The 11,349-nt window shown below is 47.5% G+C and overlaps 1 protein-coding gene across 1 annotated transcript in view; it reads left to right on the top strand.

The window, feature by feature from the left end:
- The first annotated feature begins 1,080 nt into the window (after positions 1–1,080).
- Positions 1,081–11,349, top strand: part of LOC123035062 (zinc finger protein 850-like) — a 56,916-nt gene continuing 46,647 nt past the window's right edge. The window contains exons 1-5 of the mRNA XM_044452903.1: positions 1,081–1,666; positions 1,964–1,992; positions 4,018–4,144; positions 5,562–6,368; positions 8,698–8,780. Coding sequence (XP_044308838.1) covers positions 1,081–1,666; positions 1,964–1,992; positions 4,018–4,144; positions 5,562–6,368; positions 8,698–8,780 — 1,632 coding nt within the window. The remainder of the gene's footprint in view (positions 1,667–1,963; positions 1,993–4,017; positions 4,145–5,561; positions 6,369–8,697; positions 8,781–11,349) is intronic.

Below are 11,349 nucleotides of genomic sequence, written 5' to 3'. Positions count from 1 at the left end.
ACTGGGCTAGGAGAATTTTTAAAAAATCTCTTGGTTTCCCTCCCTTTCTCCTCCAGAGAAGCACCTATTTTTCCCTGAGGATTGTCTCCTGATAAACAAGAGATTTATTAAAAAAAAGATTCTTCCTACAGAACTGAATCTTTCTCTTTCAAAAACGAGAAAACTGGAAATCAGCAATATCTGTTATGAGTCCTGTTATAATTTATATTAGCATCTATCAGTGCACATCCGATGCTAGGCAGGTATATCATTATTGTTTGAAAGTGGAACCTGCAACGAAATGTTGCACATGAAGTGTTCTTGCTGTTTCTCATGCTGGCCAGCCAGCATCTTGACTTCTTACCAGATTCTCCATGGCTTGCCAGCCATGGCACGTCAATCCATTCCATTCCCCACCTTTTCTCTCCTCCCACACTCAGGTTTCCGTCCAGGATGTCTGTCATTTTGAGCCAACTAAGCTTTCTCATTTAGCTTAGTTTGGAATTTCAGCCGTGCCAGGGTGTCCCCCAAACAAACACCAAAGTTTTACTGTACATGTGGAAACCTCAGAGTTCCCCCTCTTTGGCACCAGCGCTTCTGTATGGCAACATTATTTTATATTTTTTTATATTTTTATTTTATATTGTTAATTTTACATTGTTATTTTTGTATTTTATTGTATTTTATTCTGGACTGTGAGCCGCCCCGAGGCTTCGGCAAGGGGCGGCATAGAAATGTTTTAATAAATAAAATAAATAAATAAACATTAAGCAATGACATTCAAGAGCTTGTGATTATATATACAAGCCTCCTCCAACCTGGTTGCTGTTCAGATATGTTGGACTACTGCTCCCATCATTCCCAGATGACCTATTTCATAACCATCCAAGACTGTAATTTCTTTCTCTTTCTTCCCCTCAGGGAGAAAGAAACCTCAGTTCCTGAGCAAGCTGTTTGAGGTGGAAAGAGGCTTCGATTCCCCTCTTTTGCTGCCGAGTGGGCCCAAACCCAAAAGATCTGTCAAAAAGGGTGGACTGTTTCCTCGGGCTTTTGCTGAAGGATGTGAGCTTGGGAGCCACGGGTGCACCAAGGCCAAGGCATATGGCTGCCCAGGGAGGCGGCCCAGCGCTGCCTCCGCTGAGCCTCCAGTTCCGCCTGGCCCTCGAACAGCAGCGAGGAATAAAGATGGAGACGCTGGACCCGGCTGATGCCGACGCTCACGAGATCCGGGTGGTGTGTGTCGGGGAGCCGCTGGGATGGGAGGGCCCAGCACTGATCAAGCAGGAACTGCAGGACGTGGCTTGGGAAGCCCCAGGGAGGCAGGAGCTGGTGGAAGCTGCACAGCCACTCGGTGTGGGACAGGGGGACCTGCTGCCGCCGTGGGACGAGGGCAAGAATTTCCCAGCCGGCACCGTTAGCAAATGGCTGACGGTGGAGTGGGGGACTCCACAGAAGCCTGTGGCCATGGCGGAGAACCAGCCAGCCCCCAGCGAGTCAGACCATGTCGGAGCATGGCAGGGCCGTGAAGAGGAGGAAGAGGAGGCACTGTGTCTGAGGGAAGCACTCGGAGCGGAGGCCCAGCGGCGGCAGTTCCGCTGCTTCTGCTACCCGGAGGCCGGGGGCTTGCGCGAAGTCTACGGCCACCTGCGGGAGCTGTGCCACCGGTGGCTGAAGCCGGAGAGCCACAGCAAGGAGCAGATCCTGGAGCTGGTGATCCTGGAGCAGTTCCTGACCCTCCTGCCCCCGGAGACGCAGAACTGGGTCCGGGAGCAGGACCCGGAGACCTGCGGCCACGTGATTGCCTTGGTGGAGGATTTCCTCATGAGGCAGCGGGAGGTCGAGCGGTGGGAGCAAGAGGTGACCGGGCTTCTGCCTCAATTGCTTGGGGTTCAAAAGGGGGAACTGCTGGAGTGGGGGGGGGGGGTTTTCCCAAACAGGCTAATAAATCTCGGTGTTTGATCTGTGTAATTCCGCCTTTGCCCAGATGATTTGGATTCCCATCAGCCCCAGCAGGCAAGGCTAAGGGTTAGGAATCGTGGGAGCAGTAGCTGAAAACATCTTGGCTGTGGAAGGCTTTTCCTGAAGTTCTTCACCTGCATGGCCAGGATCATGGAGGGAAATGGAGACCGGTCTGTCCACTGTGACTTTCCATTGCCTCTTTGCTCTCTTTCTCTGCAGTTCCTTGTACTGGAGGAGTTGGATGCTGCAGGGCAGCGGGTGCAGAAGCTTCAGCCCATGGGCCAAATCTGGCCAGCATGGAGTTCCTGCCCAGCCCCCAGACAAGCCATGCTCTCTTCCCCACCCCGACCGATCACTGTCCTTTGGTGCTTTTCCAGGCCGTTTCCCCACCCCAACCTCCATGCCCAAAGTCTGAAATGCCTCTCCTAAGACTTGGGATTCTTCTCCTCTTAGAAGGAAGCTTCCCAGCATCTGATGTTCAGCCAGGCTGCTGTGTGTGTTGGGAAGAGCGATAGAGGCCTTTTTCTCCTCTCTGTCTTCCTTTTATAAAATTTTCCTCTAGCTGAACCACCAAACCTGATGAAAGAAGGCCAGTGACTGGGCTGCAGTGGAAGGAGGTTATAGGATTTCTGGCATCCCTGTCTTTCCTCTCTCTTCCTCATCCTCTGGAACACTCCCTTTTCCCTCTCTCTAAGGCCACATCTGCAACTTCTAAAAGCAGCTGGTGAGGTTTTCTCTGTGGTAGCTGTGATGGCTGTAAGCAAAACCCCGCTCCCAAGTTCATGGCCATGTTTACAGCTTCCCAGGACAACACCGGACAATCCGGTAATCTTTAGGATGCTCTGCCCAAGATGCCCTTTTCCATCTACAATATTTATTTAATCAATTTATATTCTGCTATATTGGCCAGAGTGCTCTCTAAGCAGATTACAGGAGGATGAAAACACATTGTGACAATAAAAACAATGAATTAAAACAGAATAAGCAAAAGTCAATAGAACAAAACAGTACACAGCCAAGGGCTAATAATTTAAAACCATATAGATTAAAACAACAGAGTTGCTAATATACTGGCCTGCTTCATCTTTTTGCCCTATCCCCTTCTCCTTTAGCCCTGCCCACTCTTTGAAAGTTGCCCCGTGAGTTTTTCTGCAATAGAATCCATCTGTCAAACTGAGAGTGGTTTAGCACTCCTGTTTGGTGGTGGTGGTGGTGTGTGTGTGTGTGTGTTAGCACATAATTCGTATAGCTGCTTTCGACTGCATTTTTGAAATGTTGTTGTAAGTCACCTCGAGCCTTCGTTTTGGTGACCATAAGAACCCTTTTCTAATCCTGGATGCTATCGATACGATCTCAACTGTGAAAACCAGATTTTTAAATTACACAGAGCAGCTACACATCTAGAGGCCCTGTTGTAAGAGTGTTCCCTCTGATGCCTGGAAGACAGAACAGAAATATCTGCTGGCAAAATAAATCAAGTATGTTACACATAGAATGCAATCCTGTACACACCTGTTTTGAATAAGTCCCGTTGAACTCATGATACACTCTCAGTGCATTCCAGCAAGGGTGGGAATGCGTGGACCCGTTTAATGCCACGGAGCAGATGGCTACTGAATTTCAGTGTCCAACTGGCATATTGACTTGCGTTTAGTCAAGGCCTCCTGTATCCTGCACAGCACCCCTTGGAGTGCCAGAAATGCTCAAATGCTTAGGAGAATTAAAAAAAAAAAATCTTCACCTAGCACTGAAAAGGGAACAAAGTGCGAGCCAGGTGTTTCTCTCTGGGTGTTTGTGCATGAATGGTTTGGCAGGGTCATCTCAGAAAAAGGTCTTAGAAGATGACTTCAGGGATGCAGGCAAGTACCTATGGGAGGAGATGATCCTAAAGATAAGGCCGTTGCACCATTCTAATTGCCCAGTTTAACCTGTCCTGTCTTAGTTCGGTATCATGCAGTGATTTTTCTGAAATGAGTTATTTCAAAGTATAGAAACGGTTTGCAGCCCACATCATTGGCATGTGCCACAGATGCTCTGGCTGCTCCAGCTCTGACCGGACCCCTTTTACTCTCGTGGCAGGACACGGGCCCCTTTGTGGAGGTGCTGCTGGATTCTCCCGAGGGGGAGCAGGTTCCCTCAGCTGCCGGGCAAAGGACCCTGCTCAAGGAGAGGGCGCAGGAGAGCAGCAAAGACACGGGATCACTGGGTAAGCAGCCAGAGCGATTGACGGCTTGATCTCACGGGTATTTACTCAGAATTAAGCCCCCCTAAGCTTGGTGGGATTTGCTCCCAATGGAGTTGCATTGGATTTTAATGCAAGGGGTTTTGCAGAGCACTGGCTGAGACGGAGACATCTAGCAGAATCCAAAAGTTATGTTTTTGTAGGCCTTCAGGACGCAGTTGTGCAGGGAAGGATCATATATTTGAATGCTCTGAGTGTAATAAACAGATTTATTTTATTACGTGCATTTATACCCTGTCCTATCGCTTCAAGCACTCAGGACGGCTTCATTATTTCCTACACATAAGAGGCGAAGCCTTAATCGTTCACACCTTTGTTTCTTCCACATTTAGATGACGACAACGACATTGCACTGATATCCCATTTTATCCCTATCCCTATTTATATCCCATTTTATTCCTACCTCCATTTTATTCTCACAACAACAACCCTTTGAGGTAGGCCGGGCTGAGAGTCTGTGGCTGGCCCCAGTGTCATGCAGTGAGCTTCATGGCTGAGTGGGGACTAGAACTTGCATCTCCCGGGTCGCCAGATCCTACACTCCAACCACTATGTCACGCTGTCTCCGATGATTGCAGTGTGCTTCATGCAGGGGTGCCCTTGGAGGGTGTCCAGGTGGTTCTGTTGCTGCTGCTGAGCATCAATGTCCCACATCAAGATTGCAAGTGCTGTTACCTTTGTTGTCAGGATGTGCCATCCATGCAAAACAGCCTGGAGAAGCTCAGAGGCATTTCGGCCCTCGGGGATTCTGTGAGGTGGGGCACAAAGGCCGAGACGCGATCACGGCAGGTGCTTGGGCCCTTCTCCACATCTGGGGCCTTCTCCACACACTTTGGACCCCCTGTGATATGGCACATGGTAATTAATGATAAACTGACGACAGAAATAAAAATTTAAAAAGGGTTAATGAAAGCAAATAAATAGAAGGAAATTTGGGAAGATTTGGTAAAAGCGGTACTGATAGAAGGTAATGGTTGCAAACCTAATCAAGATTATATGAATTTCTGCAGGGGATAGGGATATAATTGAAGTATGTATTATTAATTGTTGTAATATGTGAATTAAATGGTGGTGGTATTGGTCTCCGGGGTGGTGGGGGCACTTTATCATTTACTTTTCTAATTATTAATTTAGTTTTTGTGTGTTATATTATTATTGTTGTATTGTGTTGAATTTATGGGTTTTTTTCTGTATTTAAAAAAATTATAAAGGGACAAAAGAAAAAAAAACTTTGGGCTCCCTGTGTAGCCTCTAGCTCCACCCACCCCTGGAATGTCGCTTCCAGCACCTTCTCCGAAATGGAATCTGGCTACTCCAGAGTCGTGTTTCTGTTTTTCTGCCTCTCTTCCCTCTCATGCATGTGGCCTGTCATTTCTTTCAGGTGGTGCTGCGAATATGGAAGAGGATGGGCCGCTGCAAAGTTCGGAGCAGGCAGAGTCGTGCGGGATATTCTCCGGGGAATCCCAAGGATGTCTTGTGCTCAGATGCGAAAGCTTTGAGGAAGGCGGCGGGTGGAAGAGCCCGGAGGGGCAGCTTCCAGTGAGGCCATGGGCTGAACCCGCAGTGCGCATGGCCGTTTCAGAAGCGGCACCCCACAGGCAGGCCATCCGTCACCTGTGCCCCGAATGTGGCCGGAATTTCCAGCACAAATCGACGCTGATTCGTCACCAGAAGATGCACACGGGGGAGAAGCCCCACATGTGCCTGGAATGTGGGAAGACGTTCCGCCGGAGGGACAAGCTGATCCGACATCAGAGGATCCACACGGGGCAGAAACCCCACGCCTGCCCCGAGTGCGGGAAGAGCTTCCGCGAGAAAGGGAAGCTCACCAACCACCAGAGGATCCACACGGGCGAGAAGCCGTACGCGTGCCCCGTCTGCGGGAGGACCTACCGGTGGAAGGAGGAGTTCGTGCAGCACCTGAGGCTCCACACGGGGGAGCAGCCGTACGGCTGCATCCACTGTGGGAAGGCCTTCGTCAGCAAAGCCCACCTGGTCTCCCATCAGTGGATGCACACGGGCCAGAAGCCCCACGAGTGTCCGGAGTGCCGGAGGCGGTTCTGCAGCAAGCAGAGCCTCGCCAAGCACCAGCGCAGCCACGGCGGCGAGCGATCCTATGAGTGCCAGGACTGCGGGAGGGTCTTCCATTACATTTCGAACTTTACCAAACACCAGCGCGCCCACGTGAGCAAGGGGATCCTCTAGAGCAGGGGTCGGCAACCCGCGGCTCCGGAGCCGCACGTGGCTCTTGAACCCCCCTGCTGCGGCTCCGTCGCTCTAAACACCACGCGCCCCGCTCTGCTCGAAGCTGCACTCAGGAACGCAGAGCTAGCTAGTTGAGTAAACCAGCTAGTTCAGTAAATCACTACATTCCTCTGCTAAACAAGCTTCCTGCAGGCTCTCATGTTACTGGAAAGGCTGCTGAAAGGATTTCCTTTGTCCCAGTGTAATCATCTGAATGTTAAAAGCTGCATTGGGACCTGTCACAATTCACAGCACTTGACTGTTAATCTGCTAATCAGTCACTAAACACACCTATATCTCCAGCTCCGTCACAGCGGCACAGCCGATTTACTGAGCTCCCCACCCCACCCCTGTAGGCCAACCATGGATAAATTGAAGAAAAGAAAAGTTTCTGAAGAAAACCAAACATTTAATGATACGTGGGTAGATTCATTTGCTTTTACTGCTGACGAACTTATGGGGTTTGCTGTTTAATGCATGCAGCCCTTTAGCACTGACTTTGACTCTTCAGGAAGCGGTTCTCCTATTCAAAATATATGAAAGGAGTCCTACTAGTTTATAATGTAAGGTTAAAAATAACAGTTTTTAGTGACTGAACAAGAGCTGCAGCTAAATCATGATGAAGATATACCTAGCATTAAGGTAAAAAATGATATATGCAGTGTTATCTTCATTTTAGCTGTCAAAAGGGTTTTGCGGCTCCCGGTGTTTTCTTTTGTGCGGGAAACGAGTCCAAATGGCTCTCTGAGTGTTAAAGGTTGCCAACCCCTGCTCTAGAGGAAAAGAGAGTGGAGTTTTGCAATAGGGTTCAATAATCCCTAGGCATCGTCACCTGCTGTAACCTCTACAACATGCACTGGCTGTTGGGGGAAGAAATCATAGCTCAGAGTTTGTGTTGTGAGCTCAGTGTCCCCCGTCCCCCCGCCCTTTGCCCATTCAGAGCCACAGACCTCTTCTTGCAAAAGTGTTTTTCCAGAAGCACTGGAACGAACCCAGACCGAACCTCTGCTCATGCACAGAGCGGTTTGTTGAACCCAATCTAGTCTTTACTTCTAGGAACTCTCCTTTTGCATATGTTTGGGCCCCATCTTTTCGAGAGGGGCTTTTTGGAAATAAGCATGCTTCCACTCTGCACGCCGACCCTCCTCTCCCAACATCACATCATGCACTGAAGAGCCGTACCTGCCTCACCTGTCTCTGAGAAACTCCCCTTTCTGAGGCCTTTCGCAATAGCTGTTCATCTTGGTTATTCTCAGAAGCAGCCGGAGCACCTGGGGAGTCTGGGCCTGAGCTAAGCGCCTCTGCTTCTCTCCTCTCACCATCTGGAATCGGCCCCCACGCCGAGGTCTCCCCCATGCGTTCTCTGAGTCCAAAGCAGCTCTGGAAATGCCCACCCTGTGCCTCTCTCTCTCCCAACCGTTTGGACATGTGCTTTCCATGTTGAAATCCCAAATCCAAGCTGCAGCATCTCCAGTTAAAAAAGGAACTGTTACCAGCAAATGCACCTTCTCCCCAGAGTCCTTGGAAAGCTGCTACCAGTCGGGGAGACGGTCCCAGGCTAGATGGTCAGAGAGTCTAATTCCAAAATATGTATTAGTGTGGTGCTTTTGTTAGGTCAACCAAATGCTTCCCCCTGCCTCCCCCCCACCCCGGAAATGGGCAGGCTTTCAAGCTCTGCTGGTCTCTTCATCAGGCAAAGCATTACAACAAGCAGGTCTGGAGGGTGGTTGGGCAGGTGGAGAAAATGGGGAGAACTCTCCCTCCCCAGATGCTGAAGCCATTGCCACTGCATCTGCGTGGTCTGTGTCCCAAGTTTGTGAGGGGGAAGGACCTGCAAACATTTAAATGCAGTTCTAATTACTCATTGGATGGTTACAAGGTTAGACCTGGAGCTGCCCCTGGGGCTGGTGGGAAGAAGAAGGGGAGAAATGCTGGGTACCCCATTTCTGAAGATTAAAAATCCAGCTGTTCCATTATACGAATGTGCTTCCATTCTGGGCAAAGCACAGGGACCCCTTTAATAGGGGACTGGAAATAAAACCTAAGAAGTCTTTATATTAACTGAACACAAAATCCTATGCATGGTGAGACAGAAAGAATTCCTCCAACTCCCAGCATTCCCCAGCCAGCCATGCTGTAACTGGAGATGAATGGATTGGGTTTTTTAAAAGTCGAGTGAAGCCAAACTGGGCAGCTTTAACTAGTGGTTAGAGGGGATGAACCCTTGGAGAACAATTCCTAGTTTCTGGTATTATAAAATTCTCTTGCTCCAGGGAAGAGTCCTATTGGAGAATGGCTAAATATAGAATTGTCCAAATTGCAGAAGAACCCCTACAGAACAGACATAACGTTCCAGGTAAACATACCTGCTGACCTCAGCAAAGCCCAGAAAATCCAACGGGAAGAATGCAGCTCCTGGAAATGTGCTGGCACACCGCTCTGTGGATGAACTGGTGTCTTAAAATCCAGAGAGAGAGTCGGATGGGGAATTCCAAAAGTGTGTTTGTTAGGAACCTTCATTGGTATAGTGTCTAAACCCATGGCCCTTAGCTTGGCCTTCTCCAACTGGGTGCTGTCTAGATGTTCTGGACTTCAGTTCTCCTGATTTTTGAATGCCAATATGATTCATCTGGCAGAAATTAAATCACCAGGTAAGTTCTGAGCACAGGTTAGGACTGGCACAAACTCTAAGGAAAGAGTAGCGCTTCTTCTAGCTGATGGTTGCCGGATTTCTTGTCTCAAGTTATTTTGCCTCTCATTTGATGGATAAGGGAAGGCTTATCATGCTGGGCTTCCTGGCCCATTTCTCCACTGGTCTTGTCATCTATTTACTAGCGCTCAGAGAATCCACAACCCCTACTCACATCAGAAAATCCACAGAATGAAAAACACTTCTCTGTAAACACTTACAATGCTGAAATCTCAGCTCATGTATCTTCCCCTTCTTTTTAAAACGTATGTTTTGAAGAATTGCATAAAGTGATGTTTCTCTTCAGTGGTGCTTAATGATCTTCAAACAGAATATTCCAGCAAAGTTAAAGGGCTCTGTTTGGGGAAAAAACAAAGTTCTACTCACACATCCATCACCAGATGTTAGTGGATGTTATTCCAGGGAAATAACCCACTTTAAAGACTTGGAGTTGCTCAGGTCAGATCTCCATGAATTTCTGGGACATTTTGATTGTGAAATCATGGATTAAATATGAAGAATGAACTGCTTCAGGTGCTTTTTTTAAAAGAGAGGAACCTGGTAAGCCAAGTAATGTTTCCTTCTCAAAGCTGCATCTTGAACTGGTGTTTATGTACAGTGGAAGAGATCTTGTGTATTAATATCATGCTTTCTCAAAATGTTTGGTTGTGTTTATTTCCATAAACATTTACTTATTTCCTTATACTTTTCCTTGTTTGAGATATTTAAAGGAGGGGATTTTTTTTATGGTTCTATGAAGAAGGTGGATGAAGAGATTCCCATTCCCCCATTACATCAGAATAGTTTCTTGCACAATGAGTTTTCCAAGTTTGTCGGCATATTGAGTGTAGCACTTAACTGCATCATCTTTTAGGATTTTGAATAGCTCAGCTGGAATACTGTCACCTCCACTAGCTTTGTTGTTGCTCAGACTTCCTAAGGCCCTTTTGACTTCACATTCTGGCTCAAGGTCAGCAACTACAAGCTCTTTCTTGCATTGTTTTCTTCTCTCTCTTTACACTGTTTATTTAAGAAGGCCATTTTATCCATCTGTTTTATCTTCTAGCTATTCTCTGGAATTCTGCATTCAATGGGGTGTATCTTTCTCCCTTGCCTTTCGCTTCCCTTCTTAGCTGTTTGTAAAGCTTCCTCAGACAGCCATTTGGCTTTCTTGCATTTCTTTTTCCTTGGGATGGTTTTAGTTGCTACCTCTTGTACAATGTTGCGAACCTCCATAGTTCTTCAGGCACTCTGAAAATCAGATATTCCTTAAATCTATTTGTCACCTCTACTGTACATTCATCAGGGATATGATTTAGGTCATACCTGAGTGGCCTAGTGCTTTTCCCTACTTTCTTCAATTTAAGCCTAAATTTTGCAACAAGAAGCTCATGATCTGAGCCACAGTCGACCCCTGGTCTAGTTTTTACTGACTGTATAGAGCTTCTCCATCTTTGGCTGCAGAGCACATAATCTGATTTCTGTGTTGACCGTCTGGTGATGTCCATTTGTAGAGTTGTCTCTTGGGTTGTTGGAAAAGAGTGTTTGCTGTGACCATCGTATTCTCTTGATAAAATTCTACCAGCCTGTGCCCTGCTTCATTTTGTACCCCAAGGCCAAACTTGCCTGTTATTCCGGTTATCTTTTAGCTTCCTACTTCAGCATTCCAATCTCCCCTGATGATAAGGACATCATTTTTTGGTATTATTTCTAGAAGGTGTTGTAGGCTTCATAGAACCGGTCAACTTCAGCCTCTTCAGCACCAGTGGTTGGGACATAGACTTGGACTATTGTGATGTTGAATGGTTTGCCTTGGATTCGAACCGAGGTCATTCGGTCATTTTGGAGATTGTATCCCAGTAATGCTTTTCCTACTCTTTTATTGACAATGAAGGCTACCCCATTTCTTCTGAGGGATTCTTGCCCACAATAATATACCTGATGGTCATCTGAATTAAATTCACCCATTCCTTTCCATTTTAGTCCACTGATTCCTAAGATGTCGATGTTCAGTCTTGTCATCTCTTGTTTGACCACATCCAGCTTGCCTTGATTCATGGATCTTACATTCCAGGTTCCTATTGAGTATATTTATTTATATTGCGATTTATATCCTGCCTTTTTCCTACAAAGGGCTTAAGGCAGCTTACATCATCTCTCCTCCATCTTATCCCCACAACAGCAACCCTGTGAGGTAGGTTGGGCTGAGAGTCTGTGACTGGCCCAAAGTCACCCA

This window comes from Varanus komodoensis, unplaced genomic scaffold (genome assembly GCF_004798865.1).
Source record: "Varanus komodoensis strain SLA01 unplaced genomic scaffold, ASM479886v1 scaffold76, whole genome shotgun sequence".
Lineage (NCBI taxonomy): Eukaryota > Metazoa > Chordata > Lepidosauria > Squamata > Varanidae > Varanus > Varanus komodoensis.
The sequence above is the reverse complement of the archived record's forward strand: the minus strand, read 5'-3'. Positions and strand labels throughout refer to the sequence as shown.